Consider the following 15,266-nt stretch of genomic DNA (forward strand, 5'->3'; position numbering starts at 1 on the left):
ACCTGGGACACACCCAGGACACACCTGGGACACACCCAGGACACCTGTAACCCACTGGGACAGCAGTGACACACGGCCAGCACGGCCTGCGCGCTGATTGGCTGAGGCCTGGGGACACCAAAGGGACACCTGTGACACCTGGGACACACCTGGGACACACCTGGGACACACCTGGGATACACCTGGGACACACCTGGGACACACCTGGGACACCTGGGATACACCTGGGACACCTGGCAGGGTCACCAATGTCACCTGTAACCCACTGGGACAGCAGTGACACGCAGCCGGTGTGGCCTGCGCGCTGATTGGCTGAGGCCTGGGGACAAATGGGACACCTGGGACACACCCGGGACACACCCAGGACACCTGGGACACACCTGGGACACACCTGGGATACACCTGGGATACACCTGGGACACACCTGGGACACCTGGGACACACCCGGGACACACCTGGGACACACCTGGGACACACCCAGGACACCTGGGACACACCTGGGACACACCTGGGACACACCTTGGAGCAGGGGTCACCACCAGGGACTCCATGCCCGTGCGGGGGCTCACAACAGGTGACAATACATGACAGTACATGACAGTACATAACAATAGGGTGACACCCAGGTGACACAGGTGACACCCAGGTGACACCCAGGTGACACAGGTGACGCACCTTGGAGCACGGTGTCACCACCAGGGACTCCATGCCCGTGCGGGGGCTCACAACAGGTGACAATAGATGACAACACATGACAATACATGACAATAAGGTGACAATAGATGACAATAAGGTGTCACAGGTGACACAGGTGACACCCAGGTGACACAGGTGACACACAGGTGACACACAGGTGACACACCTTGGAGCAGGGGTCACCACCAGGGACTCCATGCCCGTGCGGGGGCTCACAACAGGTGACAATAGATGACAATACATGACAGTACATGACAATAAGGTGTCACAGGTGACACACAGGTGACACCCAGGTGACACAGGTGACACCCAGGTGACACACAGGTGACACACCTTGGAGCAGGGTGTCACCACCAGGGACTCCATGCCCGTGCGGGCGCTGTAGCTTTTCTGCTTGCAGAAGCCGGGGTCCAGCACGTAGACGATGCCGTCGATGGTCACCGAGGTCTCGGCGATGTTGGTGGCCACCACCACCTGCGCCAGGTGAGGGGACAGCGCTGGGACACGCCCGGGACGCGCCCTCGCAGGCCACGCCCCCAGGGAAAGCACTGCGGCTGTTAGGCCCCGCCCACGTGGAGCTCCAGCCAATCACGGGCTACGCTGCGGGCCAGGCCCAAGGAAGCCGCAGCCCTTTAGGCTCCGCCCATCCTGACCACACCCTGTTTAGACCACGCCCATTCTGACCACACCCAATTGAGCCACACCCTGATTAGACCACACCCATTCTGACCACACCCAATTGAGCCACACCCACTCTGACCTCATAAAACAAAGCCACACCCCATTCTGACCACACCCAAGTGAGCCACACCCTGTTTAGACCACGCCCATTCTGACCACAGCCAATCGAGCCACACCCTGTTTAGACCACGCCCATTCTGACCACACCCAATCGAGCCACACCCATTTTGACCAACCCAAATCAAGCCCCACCCATTCTGACCACACCCAAGAAAACCACACCCCCTTTAGGCCCCGCCTCTGCTGATCACACCCAATTAAGCTCCACCCACTCGCATGAAGCCACACCCCCCCCCCTCAGGTCCCACCCTCTCTCTTAAAGGGCCAGCGCATATTCCTGGGTCTGTAAATGAAACCCCACCCATTTCCCTTAAACCCCGCCCCTCTCCTATTACACCACGCCCCTTCCCGAGGCCACGCCCCTCTCTTAAAGGGCCCACGCACCTTCCTGGCTCCCTAAATGAAACCCCACCCCATCTTCCTTAAACCCCACCCCATTCTCCTCAAACCCCGCCCCTCTCCCATGACACCACGCCCCTTCCCGAGGCCCCGCCCCTCCCTTAAAGGGCCAGCGCACCTTCCTGGCGCCGGGGGGCGTGGGCTGGAAGATGCGGGCCTGCAGCTCCGAGGGCAGGTTGGCGTAGATGGGCAGCACCAGCAGCTCGGGCAGGCGCGAGCCCAGGCGGCGGCAGCGCTCCTGCAGCAGCTCCACGCAGGCCTCGATCTCCTCCTGACACCCAGGGGACATTGGGGACAGCGTTGGGGACATTGGGGACATTGGGGATACCCAGGGTTATCAGGGGATCAGGGACACCCAGGGGATTGGGGACATTGGGGACATTGGGGACATTGCACCAGCAGCGCTCCTGCAGCAGCTCCACGCAGGCCTCGATCTCCTCCTGACACCCAGGGGACATTGGGGACAGCGTTGGGGACATTGGGGACACTCAGGGTTATCGGGGGATCAGGGACACCCAGGGGATTGGGGACATTGGGGTTATCAGGGACATTGGGGACATTGGGGACATTGCACCAGCAGCGCTCCTGCAGCAGCTCCACGCAGGCCTCGATCTCCTCCTGACATTGGGGACAGTGTTGGGGACATTGGGGACACCCGGGAGTATCGGGGACATTGGGGACATCAGGGACATTGGGGACATTTGGGAGACTGGGGACACAAAGGGACAAAGACCGGCGGCAGGAAATTGGGGTTGGGGACAGCAGAGAACAGGGACACCTGCAGGGATGGGGACAGCAGGGGGACACTGAGGGGACACTGAGGTGACACCCAGGTGACACTGAGGGGACACTGAGGGGACACTGACCTGCCCGGTGAGGAAGACCAGGATGTCCCCCGGGGGTTGGGTGACGTGGATCTGCAGCACCGACACCACGCAGGCCTCCAGGTAATCGGCCTCAGGCGCCTGCAGGGACATTGGGGACACCAGGGGGACATTGGGGGACATTGGGGACATTGGGGACACAGGGGACATGGGGACACCAGCACCAGCTGTCCCCAGAGATCCCCAGCCATCCCCCCCTTCTCCTGTGTCCCCAAACACTGTCAAGAGCCCACAGAGCCTGGTACCCCTGAGCACCCCCAGTGTCCCCATCAATGTCCCCAGTGTCCCCAATGTCCCCAATGCCCTGAGCACCCCCAATGTCCCCTGATGTCCCCAATGTCCCCAGTGTCCCCAATGCCCTGAACACCCCCAATGTCCCCATTAATGTCCCCAATGTCCCCAATGCCCTGAACACCCCCAATGTCCCCAGTGTCCCCTGATGTCCCCAATGTCCCCAGTGTCACCTTGGTGTAGTAGATGTCGACGGGGAAGCGGCGCCCCGGGATGACCCCAATGCCCTGAACGCCCCCAGTGTCCCCAGTGTCCCCAATGTCCCCAGTGTTCCCAATGTCTCCAATGTCCCCAATGTCCCCAGTGTCCCAGTGTCCCCAGTGTCACCTTGGTGTAGTAGATGTCGACGGGGAAGCGGCGCCCCGGGATGCGGAACACGGGCGCGTGGTCGAAGAAGGCCGAGAAGCGCTCGGTGTCCAGCGTGGCCGAGGCCACCAGGACCTTGAGCTGCGGCCGGAAGCGAGCGATGTCCTTGATGAGGCCGAAGAGCACGTCCGTGTGCAGGGTGCGCTCGTGGGCCTCGTCCACCATGATCACACTGAGGACACACGGACACCGGGATGGACACACGGACATGGGAATGGACATGGGGACACAGGGACACAGGGACATGGGGACACAGGGAGCACGTCCGTGTGCAGGGTGCGCTCGTGGGCCTCGTCCACCATGATCACACTGCGGACACACGGACACGGAGATGGACATGGGGACACAGGGATGGACATGGGGATGGACACGGGGACAGGGACACAGGGAGCACGTCCGTGTGCAGGGTGCGCTCGTGGGCCTCGTCCACCATGATCACGCTGCGGACACACGGACACGGAGATGGACATGGGGACATGGGAATGGACATGGGGACACAGGGACACAGGGAGCACGTCCGTGTGCAGGGTGCGCTCGTGGGCCTCGTCCACCATGATCACACTGAGGACACACGGACACGGGGATGGACATGGGGACACAGGGATGGACACACGGACACGGAGATGGACATGGGGACATGGGGACACAGGGAGCACGTCTGTGTGCAGGGTGCGCTCGTGGGCCTCATCCACCATGATCACACTGAGGACACACGGACACTGGGATGGACACACGGACATGGGGATGGACATGGGGACACACGGACACGGAGATGGACATGGGGACACGGGGACATGGGGACACAGGGAGCACGTCCGTGTGCAGGGTGCGCTCGTGGGCCTCGTCCACCATGATCACACTGAGGACACAGAGATGGACACATGGACACCGGGATGGACACGAGGACATGGGGATGGACATGGGGACACAGGGACACAGGGATGGACATGGGGACAGGGACAGAGGGATGGACACAGGGACACAGGGACACAGGGAGCACGTCCGTGTGCAGGGTGCGCTCGTGGGCCTCGTCCACCATGATCACGCTGCGGACACACGGACACCGGGATGGACACACGGACACAGAGATGGACATGGGGAAAAGGACAGGGACACGGGGATGGACATGGGGACATGGACACGGGGACACAGGGATGGACACAGGAACAGGGACACAGGGACAGGGACACAAAGAAGGACACATCCCCAATGTCCCCTGGCTGTCCCTGTCCCCAATGTCCCCAGTGTCCCTAATGTCCCCAGTGTCCCCAGTGTCCCCAATGTCCCCCCAGTGTCCCCAGTGTCACCTGTAGGAGGCCAGGTCAGGCTCTGTCAGGAACTCCCTCAGCAGCATCCCCAGGTGTCCCCAATGTCCCCTGGCTGTCCCTGTCCCCAGTGTCCCCAGTGTCCCCAATGTCCCCAGTGTCCCCAGTGTCCCCAGTGTCCCCAATGTCCCCAGTGTCCCCAGTGTCCCCAATGTCCCCAATGTCCCCAGTGTCACCTGTAGGAGGCCAGGTCGGGCTCTGTCAGGAACTCCCTCAGCAGCATCCCGTCCGTCATGTACTTGAGCACCGTGCGCTCCGACGTGCAGTCCTCGAAGCGGATGCTGTACCCGACCTTGGGGACAAGGGACACGGCCCTGTCACCTCCCCGGGGCTGCTGTCCCCTCCCCGGGGTCGCTGTCACCCTCAGGGTCACTCGGGCCACCCCCCCGAGGTCACTCACGTGCCCCAAGTGTCCCCAGAGTGAGCAGGACGTGTCCCCAAGGTGGGGACGGTGTGGCTGGGGGTAGGGATGTGTCCCCAGTGTCCCCAATGTCCCCCCAGTGTCCCCAGTCTCCCCCATGTCCCCAGGGTCCCCAGTGTCCCCCCAATGTCCCCAATGTCCCCAGTGTCCCCAATGTCCCCCATGTCCCCAATGTCCCCCCATGTCCCCAGTGTCCCCAGTGTCTCCAATGTCCCCCATGTCCTCAGTCTCCCCCATGTCCCCCAATGTCCCGAGTGTCCCCCCATGTCCCCAATGTCCCCCCATGTCCCCAGTCTCCCCAGTGTCCCCCCAGGTCCCCACTGCCCCCCAGTGTCCCCAGTGTCCCCCCATGTCCCCCATTGTCCCCAGTGTCCCCATTGTCCTCAATGTCCCCCATGTCCCCCAATGTCCCCATTGCCCCCCAATGTCTCCCATGTCCCCAGTGTCCCCAATGTCCCCCCATGTCCCCCAATGTCCCCAGTGCCCCCAATGTCCCCGTTGTCCCCAATGTCCCCCCATGTCCCCCAATGTCCCCAGTGCCCCCATTGTCCCCATTGTCCCCAGTGTCCCCAATGTCCCCCATGTCCCCCCATGTCCCCCAATGTCCCCAGTGTCCTCAGTGCCCCCAATGTCCCCAATGTCCCCAATGTCCCCTAATGTCCCCTTTGTCACCTCGTTGCCCAGCTTTGTCCCCATCTCCACGGCCACCCTGGCTGCCACGCTCATGGCTGCCACGCGTCGCGGCTGCGTCACGCCGATCTTCAGCCCCCCCCGCGTGTAGCCCTGGGGACATCGGGGACAATGTGGGGGTCAGGGGGGGTCACAGAGACCCCCGAGCCCGAGGGACCCGCCTGGAACTGAACCGACCCCAAAAACGAGACCTGAGCGGCCCCGGATCCCCCCAGGACCCCAAATCCTCTCAAATCACTCCCAGTTCAATCCCAGTCCCTCCCAGTTCAGCCCAGTGCCCCCCAATCCCCTCCCAGTCCCACCCAATCCCTTCCCAGTCCCACCCAATCCCTTCCCAGTCCCTCTCAATTCCCTCCCAGTCCATCCCAATCCCCTCCCAGTCCCTCCCAATTGCCCCAAATCCCCTCCCAGTCCCTCCCAATCCCTTCCAATTTCCCCCAATCCCCTCCCAGTTCCTCTCAATCCCCTCCCAGTCCCTCCCAGTCCCTCCCAGTTTCCCCCAATCCCCTCCCAATCCCCTCCCAGTCCCTCCCAGTCCCTTCCAATTTCCCCCAATCCCCTCCCAGTGCTCCCAGTCCCCCACAATCCCCTCCCAATTTCCCCCCAATTTCCCTCAATCCCCCCCCAATCCCCTCCCAGTGCTCCCAGTGCTCCCAGTGCTCCCAGTTCACCTCCTCGTGCAGGTACTGGGGGATCTGGGTGGTTTTCCCCGAGCCGGTCTCGCCCTCGATCACCAGCACCTGGTGCTGGGCCACGGCCGCCACCAGCTCGTCCCGGAAGGGGAAGATGGGCAGGGCCCGGCGGCCGTCCTGGAGCGACTGCCGGCGGCGCTCGGCCTCGGGGACGGCCTCGGGGACATCCTGGGGACACCGGGGACACCTCGGGGTCATTGGGGTCACCCTCAGTGTCACCAAATTCACCCCAAATTCACCCCGGTTCCACCCACTGCCGGCGGCGCTCGGCCTCGGGGACAGCCTCGGGGACATCCTGGGGACAGCCCAGGGTCATTGGGGTCACCAAATCCACCCCAAATTCACCCCAAATTCACCCCAAATTCACCCCAAATTCACCCCGCTCCCCCCAGTAACCACCCACTGCCGGCGGCGCTCGGCCTCGGGGACGGCCTCGGGGACATCCTGGGGACAGCCCAGGGTCATTGGGGTCACCCTCAGTGTCACCAAAATCACCCCAAATTCACCCCAAAATCACCAATAACCACCCACTGCTGGTGGTGCTCGGCCTTGGGGACACCCTGGGGACACCCCAGGGTCACCAAATTCACACCAAATCCCCCCAAACCCCTTCCTATGACCCCAAACCCACTCAGGGCCCCCAGGGTGACCCCAAACCCACTCAGGAGCCCCAGGGTGACCCCAAACCCACTCAGGGCCCCCAAGGTGACCCCAAACCCCACCTTTTGGGGGTCAGTGCCCTCTAACTGAGCGGCACTGATGAACTGCACCATCTCCTCCTCCTCCAGCAGCAGCTCTGATCCCCCCTGAACCCCCCTGAACCATCCCAAACCACCCCAAATCCCCCCCAAATCACCCCAAATCCCCTTCAAACCCTGTCAGGACCCCCAGGGTGACCCCAAACCCCACCTTTTGGGGGTCAGTGCCCTCGAGCTGAGCAGCACTGATGAACTGCACCATCTCCTCCTCCTCCAGCAGCAGCTCATATTCCTTCCCATCCTTGCCGTCCCTGCCGCGCGCGTCCCTGGCCCCGAAGCGCAGCGCGGCCGCCCCCAGCAGCTGCTCCTCCCAGCGCCGCTGCTCGTCCCGCGGCGCCAGCGCCTCCTCCTGCGCCTCCTCCCGCTCCGGAATCTTCTGTTGGGGGGGGATTGGGGGGTCAGTGAGGGGATTGAGGGGTTTGAGGGGGTTTGGGGTCATGGGGAGAGGTTTGGGATCGTGGGGAGAGGTTTGGGATCATGGGGAGGGGTTTGGGGTCATGGGGAGAGGTTTTGGGGGTGGATTGGGGGTCAGCGAGGGGATTGGGGGGGGTTGGGGGGGTTTATGGGGATCTGGGGGGGGTTTGGGATCATGGGGAGAGGTTTTGGGGGGGATTGAGGGGATTTGGGGGAGACTGGGGGGGGTTTGGGGTCATGGGGAGTGGTTTTATGGGGGTTTGGGGGGGGTTTGGGGTCATGGGGAGAGGTTTAGGGGGGATTGGGGGTGAGCAAGGGCATTTCGGGGGCGTTTGGGGGGGATTTGGGGGGATTTGGGATCATGGGGAGAGGTTTTGGGGGGGATTGGGAGAGAGTGAAGGGATTTGGGGGCATTTGGGGGGCTTTGGGGTCATGGGGAGAGGTTTGGGGTCATGGGGAGAGGTTTTAGGGGGGATTTGGAGGGTTTGGGGTCATGGGCAGAGGTTTTGGGGGGCGACTGGGGGGTTTTGGGGGGATTTGGGGGGTTTGGGATCATGGGGAGAGGTTTGGGAGCATTGGGAGAGGTTTGGGGTCATGGGGAGAGGTTTTAGGGGGGTTTGGGGGCATTTGGGATCATGGGGAGAGGTTTTGGGGGCGGATTGGGAGAGAGTGAGGGGATTTGGGGGGGTTTGAGGGGGTTTGGGGTCATGGGGAGAGGTTTGGGGTCGTGGGGAGAGGTTTGGGGGTTCAGGGATGGGGTTTGGGGGGGATTGGGGGGGTTTGGAGTCATGGGGAGAGGTTTTAGGGGGGTTTGGGAAGGTTTGGGATCATGGGAAGAGGTTTGGGGTCATGGGGAGAGGTTTTAGGGGGGTTTGGGGGAATTTGGGATCATGGGGAGAGGTTTTAGGGGGGATTTGGGGGCGGCTTGGGGGGATTGGGGGTCAGTGAGGGGATTTTCCGGTGCAGATTTTGGGATTTTTCAGGTGCTCATTTCAGCTGAATTTCAGCTGCTGATTTTGGGGGTTTTCCGGTGCAGATTTCAGGATTTTTCAAGCACCAATTTGGGGATTTCTCAGGTGCCGATTTCGAGGATTTTTCAGGTTCCAACTCTGAGGTTTTCTCAGATATTTCAAGCACCAATTTTGGGATTTTTCAGGTTACAACTCTGGGGTTTTCTCAGATATTTCAGGTACCAATTCCGGGATTTTTCAGGCGCCGATCTCAGCATTTCAGCTGAATTTCAGCTGCTGATTTTCAGGGTTTTCAGGTGCTGATTTCAGGATATTTCAAGTACCAATTTTGGGATTTCTCAGGTGCCAATTTCAGGATTTTTCAAGTACCAATTTCAGGATTTTTCAGCTGCTGATTTTGGGATTTTTCAGGTTCCAACTCTGAGGTTTTCTCAGATATTTCAAGTACCAATTTTGGGATTTCTCAAGTACCAATTTTGGGATTTTTCAGGTACCAATTTTGGGATTTCTCAAGTACCAATTTTGTGATTTTTCAGGCGCTCATCTCAGCATTTCCCAGCTGCTGATTTTGGGGTTTTTCCAGTGCAGATTTTAGTTTCCCCCACCTTGTCCCGCGTCTCCTCGGGGATGTGGTAGCGGCTGCCCCTCCCCAAGCACCAATTTTGGGATTTTTCAGGTGCCAATTTTGGGATTTTTCAGGTAACAATTTCAGGATTTTTCAGGTAACAATTTCAGGATTTTTCAGGTACCAATTTTGGGATTTTTCAGGTTCCAACTCTGGGGTTTTCTCAGATATTTCAGGTACCAATTTTGGGATTTCTCAGGTACCAATTTTGGGATTTTTCAGGTGCCAATTTTGGGATCTTTCAGGTGCCAATTTCAGGATTTTTCAAGTACCAATTTCAGGATTTTTCAGCTGCTGATTTTGGGATTTTTCAGGTTCCAACTCTGGGGGTTTCTCAGATACTTCAAGTACCAATTCTGGGCTTTTTCAGGCGCTCATTTCAGCTGAATTTCAGCTGCTGATTTTGGGGGTTTTCCGGTGCAAATTTTGGGATTTTTCAAGTACCAATTTCAGGATTTTTCAGGTGCCAATTTCGGGATTTTTCAGGTGTGAATTTTGGGGGTTTCTCAGGTGCCAATTCCGGAGTTCTTCAGGTGCCAATTTCGGGATTTTTCAGGTGCCAATTTCGGGATTTTTCAGCTGCTGATTTCGGGGTTTTTCCAGTGCAGATTTTAGTTTCCCCCACCTTGTCCCGCGTCTCCTCGGGGATGTGGTAGCGGCTGCTCCTCTCCAGCTGCTCCCTGGCCCCCGCCCGTTTGTAGTCCTGGGCCAGGTCCCTCAGGCGCCGTTTGTAGCTCAGCTCGCGGCGCTCGGGCAGCGTCAGCGCCTCCTCCCCGAAGAGCAGCTCCTCGTCCTGGATCTCCTGCTCCAGCTCCTCCAGCTTCTCCCGCTCCCGCTTGGCCAGGTACTCGCGGCGGGAGCGCTTGCGCAGCTCGGGGATCTGGGGAGAAATGGGGAAAAAACAGGAAAAAAATGGGAAAAAATGGCATTAAAATGGGGTAAAATGGGCAGGTACTCGCGGCGGGAGCGCTTGCGCAGCTCGGGGATCTGGGGGCAAAAATGGGGGAAAAAATGGGGGAAATGGTGAAAAAATGGGATTAAAATGGGGTGAAATGGGGTGAAATGGGGAAAAAATGGGGGGGAAATGGGAAAAAATGGGGTGAAATGGGGTGAAATGGGGAAAAAATGGGGGGGAAATGGGAAAAAATGGGGTGCAATGGGCAGGTACTCGCGGCGGGAGCGCTTGCGCAGCTCGGGGATCTGGGGGCAAAAAATGGGGGAAAAAATGGGAAAAAAATTGGGTGAAACGGTGAAAAAATGGGGTGAAATGAGAAAAAATGGCATTAAAATGTGAATAAATGGGATTAAAATGGGGTAAAATGGGATTAGAATGGGGTGCAATGGGCAGGTACTCGCGGCGGGAGCGCTTGCGCAGCTCGGGGATCTGGGGAGAAATGGGGAAAAAATGGCATTAAAATGGGAAAAAATGGGGTGAAATGGGGAAAAACTGGGATTAGAATGGGGTAAAATAGTGGAAAAATGGGATTAAAATGGGGTGCAATGGGCAGGTACTCGTGGTGGGAGTGCTTGCGCAGCTCGGGGATCTGGGGGAGAAATGGGGAAAAAATGGGGAAAAATGGCATTAAAATGGGAAAAAATGGGATTAAAATGAGAAAAAATGGGATTAGAATGGGGTGAAATGGTGAAAAAATGGCATTAAAATGGGGTAAAATGGGATTAAAATGGGGTGAAATGGGCAGGTACTCGCGGCGGGAGCACTTGCGCAGCTCGGGGATCTGGGGGAAAACGGGGAAAAAATGGGGAAAAATGGCATTAAAATGGGAAAAAATTGGGTGAAATGGTGAAAAAATGGGATTAAAATGGGGTGCAATGGGCAGGTACTCGTGGCGGGAGCGCTTGCGCAGCTCGGGGATCTGGGGGAAAAAATGGGGGAAAAAATGGGGAAAAAATGGCATTAAAATGGGGTGAAATGGGCGGGTGCTCTGGGATTTGGGGAAATAGGGAAAATGTGGAGGAAAAGGGGAAATGGGCATTTGGGGGCTCCTCCCTCCCTGTCTCTCACCAGGGCTCTCTGCTCCTCCTCTGCCATTTTCAGGCGTTTCTGGGCCTCCTCGTAGGCCTGGGCAGGGAAAGGGGGTGAGGGCCCCGATCCCACTGAGAATGCCCCAAACCCCCCCGAGCCCACCTTGGGGACCCCCTGAGCACCCCCAGCCCCCCAGGACCCCCCCAAAGCCCCCCAGGCCCACCTTGGAGTCACCCCAGGCCCCCCCAGCCCCTTCAAACTCCCCTCAAACCCCCCCAGGACCCCCCAAACCCCCCTGGGACCCCCCCAGGCCCCACCTTGGGGTTCCCCCATGCCCTCCCAGCCCCCCCAAACCCCCCCAGGACCCCCCAAACTCCCCTGAGACCCCCCCCCCCAAATCCCCCCAAGGACCCTCCAAACCCCCCTGGGACCCCCCCGTGCCCCCCAAACCCCCCCAGGACACCCCCAAATCCCCTTCAAACCCCCCATAGCCCCCCCCCAGCCCCCACCTTGGGGTCCCCCCATCCCCTCCCAGCCCCCCAAACCCCCCCCAAGACCCTCCCAAGCCCCACCTTGGGGTCCCCCCAGCCCCCCAAACTCCCCTAGGACCCCCCAGGCCCCACCTTGGGGTCCCCCCGTGCCCCCAAATCCCCCCAGGAACCCCCCAAACCCCCCTCAAACCCCCCTGGGACCCCCCCAGGCCCCACCTTGGAGTCTCCCCGTGCCCTCCCAGCCCCCCAAACCCCCCTCAAACCCCCCCCAGGACCCTCCAAACCCCCCTGGGACCCCCCTGGGACCCCCCAAACTCCCCCCAAACCCCCCTCAAACCCCCCAGGCCCCACCTTGGGGTCCCCCCGAGCGCCCCAAACCCCCCCGGGCCCCACCTTGGGGTCCCCCCGAGCGCCCCTGTCCCTGTCCCGGTCCCGGTCCCGCCGCCGCAGGCGCTCGGCGAAGGCGTCGCGCTCGCGCAGGTCCCGCAGCCGCTCCCGCTCCGACGCCTCCCACTCCTCCTCCGGCTCCTCGGGGGCCCTTGGGGAGGGCCAGGAATGGGCGGGGGGACCCCAAAAACACCCCCGGGGAGAGGGGAGGGGGAGATGGGAGCCAGGAGGCAAAGGAAGGGTGAAAATCCCACCCCAAAATCAACTCGGGAACCCCAAAAATCCCAACTCGGGACATCCAAAATCTCATCTGGGACCCCCAAAAATCAGCTTGGGAGACACAAAATCCACTCAGGAACCCCAAAATCCCCACGTGGGAATCCTAAAAGTCCAACCCAGGACACCCAAAATCCCACCTGGGACCCCCAAAAATCAACTTGGGAGACACAAAATCCCAACTGGGAACCCCAAAAATCCAACTCGGGACACCCAAAATTCCATCTGGGATCCCAAAATCCCAACTGGGAACCCCAAAAATCCCCACCTGGGAACCCAAAATCCCATCTGAGACCCTCAAAAATCAACTTGAGACACCCAAAATCCCACCTGGGAACCCCAAAAATCAACTTGAAAGACCCAAAATTCCATCTTGGGAACCCCAAAAACACCCCTGGGGAAAAGGGGGTGGGATGGGAGCAGGGAAAACCCAGCCAGGAGGCAAAGGAAGGGTGAAAATCCCACCCCAAAATCAACTCGGGAACCCCAAAAATCCAACTCGGGATACCCAAAATTCCATCTGGGATCCCAAAATCCCAACTGGGAACCCCAAAAATCCAACTCAGGACACCCAAAATCCCACCTGGGATCCCAAAATCCCACTTCGGACCCCCAAAAATCAACTTAAGAGACCCAAAATCCCACCTGGAACCCCAAAAATAAACTCAGGACACCCAAAATCCCACCTGGGAACCCCAAAAATCAACTTGAAAGACCCAAAATTCCATCTTGGGAACCCCAAAAACACCCCTGGGGAAAAGGGGGTGGGATGGGAGCAGGGAAAACCCAGCCAGGAGGCAAAGGAAGGGTGAAAATCCCACCCCAAAATCAACTCGGGAACCCCAAAAATCCAACTCGGGATACCCAAAATCCCAACTGGGAACCCCAAAAATCCAACTCAGGACACCCAAAATCCCAACTGGGAATCCGAAAACCCCACCTGGGAACCCCAAAAATCAACTTGAGAGACACAAAATCCCAACTGGGAACCCCAAAATCCCCACCTGTGACACCCAAAATCTCACCTGGGATCCCCAAAACTCCAACTTGGGACACCCAAAATTCCATCTGGGATGCCCAAAACCCCACCTGGGAACCCCAAATTCCATCAGAGAACCCCAAAAATCCAACTCAGGACACCCAAAATCCCACCTGGGAACCCCAAAAATCAACTTGGGAGACACAAAATCCACTCAGGAACCCAAAAACCCCAACTGGGAACCCCAAAAATCCAACTCAGGACATCCAAAATCCCACCTGGGATCCCAAAATCCCCACCTGGAAACCTCAAAACCCCACTTGGGAACCCCAAAATCCCCACTTGGGAACTCCAAAATCCCACCTGGGATCCCAAGCCCCACCTGGGACCCCCAAAATCCCCCCATGAGCACAAAAAAAGGCGAAATTTGTGGGATTTGAGGGGTTTTTTTAGGGGGATTCTGAGAGGGGAAATCCCAAAATTGCAGCACCCAAAGGATCAGGGGGGAGCCCCAAGGGGAAGGGAAGCCCCCCCAGAATTGGGGTGACCCCAAAATGTGGGGATTTCACCCCAAAATGCCCCCCTGCACTCACGGTGGGGGCTCGGGCGCGGCCGGGGGGGTCTCAGGGGGGGACTCGGAGCGGTGACGTCGCCTCAGGTGTCGCCGCCGGGGGCGTGGCTCGTTCTGGGCGTGGTCGGGGTGGGCGGGGCCCGGCCCCGCCTCCTCCTCGTCGCTCTCCACCAATCGGTAGCCGCGGTTCTGGCGCTGCAGCTCCAGCGCCGCCCGCTCGGCCGCGCGGCCGGGGGGCTCCCGGGGGGCTTCACGGGGCACCTGCGGGTGGGCGGGGTCAGGACACGCCCACGGATACGCCCACTGAACCACACCCAATATGGCCACACCCACTTGACCACACCCAGAAATGTCCACGCCCATTTGCAAGCCAGAGCTCAGCCTGATTGGTTGCTCTGTGTGGCAGCCACGCCCACTGGTCGTGATGTCATCCTCAAAGTTCGTTAAACCACGCCCACTTCTGACCACACCTTGTCTTTAGGCTTCTCGCATTCTCCGTTGGCCACGCCCCCAGCACTAAATAGGCCGCGTTCAAACCACGCCCACTCCCTTAGGCCACACCTTCATCTCCCTACAAAGCCACCTCCCCTCAGACAAGCCCCGCCCACTCCCATTCTCGCGCCTCCTCGAGAAGCCCCGCCCCCTTCCCCCTCTCCCCTCACGGGTTCCCGCCCACCTTGTCCCACAGCTGCCGCGCGAACTCGCGCACGCGCGGCTCCTCCACGCGCAGGGCCTCGGTCTCGCGCAGCCGCTCCAGCAGCTCCTCCAGGCTCCGGCTGCGCCGCGCCAGCGCCACCAGGAAGGCGGGAACATGGCGGGCGCTGAGGCCCAGCAGCTCCTGCAGCTGCCCCGACACCCAGCGCTCCAGGGCCGCCGTGGCCGCCATGGCCGCTGCTGCGTCTTCCTCCTCCTTCTCCTCCTCCCTCACGGAGCTGTCCAATCAGCGCACAGCGCGGGAAAGACTCGGCCAATCAGCGCAAGGGTAGCCCGCGGCGGGCGGGTTCGGCCAATCAGAGCGAGGCCGCGCCCACTAGCGGCGTTACCGTAATATCGCGAGAGCGATGGCGGCTTTACCGTAACGCCGCGGTGAGAAGCACAACCTAAATTCGGCATTTGGGATATTGGGACCGAAATTCCGATTTTTATCTCCAAAATCCTCAGTTTTATCCCCAAATTCCCCATTTTCATCCCCAAAATGCATCAATCCCGTCTTTCCCCCGGGAATTCGTCGCTATTTTCCCTAAA

At 59.6% G+C, this 15,266-nt stretch overlaps 1 protein-coding gene across 7 annotated transcripts in view; it reads right to left on the reverse strand.

Moving 5' to 3' along the window:
• The window catches only part of DHX16 (DEAH-box helicase 16), a 22,450-nt gene extending 7,197 nt beyond the window's left edge, over positions 1–15,253 (reverse strand). For 2 of the 7 annotated variants that reach the window (XM_071420433.1, XM_071420435.1), the window contains exons 1-14: positions 14,698–15,253; positions 14,044–14,282; positions 12,202–12,346; positions 11,357–11,413; positions 9,959–10,213; positions 7,475–7,699; positions 6,545–6,733; positions 5,856–5,966; positions 4,939–5,054; positions 3,399–3,609; positions 2,763–2,861; positions 2,015–2,167; positions 1,030–1,170; positions 161–319 (exon numbers count right to left, since the gene is read on the reverse strand). In XM_071420433.1, the coding sequence (XP_071276534.1) occupies positions 161–319; positions 1,030–1,170; positions 2,015–2,167; positions 2,763–2,861; positions 3,399–3,609; positions 4,939–5,054; positions 5,856–5,966; positions 6,545–6,733; positions 7,475–7,699; positions 9,959–10,213; positions 11,357–11,413; positions 12,202–12,346; positions 14,044–14,282; positions 14,698–14,907 (2,310 nt within the window). In that variant the 5' untranslated portion in view covers positions 14,908–15,253. Of the gene's footprint in view, positions 1–160; positions 320–1,029; positions 1,171–2,014; positions 2,168–2,762; positions 2,862–3,398; positions 3,610–4,938; positions 5,055–5,855; positions 5,967–6,544; positions 6,734–7,474; positions 7,700–9,958; positions 10,214–11,356; positions 11,414–11,826; positions 11,835–11,940; positions 11,950–12,159; positions 12,177–12,201; positions 12,347–14,043; positions 14,283–14,697 lie in introns of those variants that run through there. The other 5 variants (XM_071420432.1, XM_071420434.1, XM_071420437.1 and 2 more) reach the window with 5 other exon arrangements.
• Positions 15,254–15,266: the final 13 nt, after the last annotated feature.

Source organism: Agelaius tricolor, unplaced genomic scaffold (genome assembly GCF_023055355.1).
Source record: "Agelaius tricolor isolate 1412-34295 unplaced genomic scaffold, bAgeTri1.0.p SCAF_142, whole genome shotgun sequence".
Lineage (NCBI taxonomy): Eukaryota > Metazoa > Chordata > Aves > Passeriformes > Icteridae > Agelaius > Agelaius tricolor.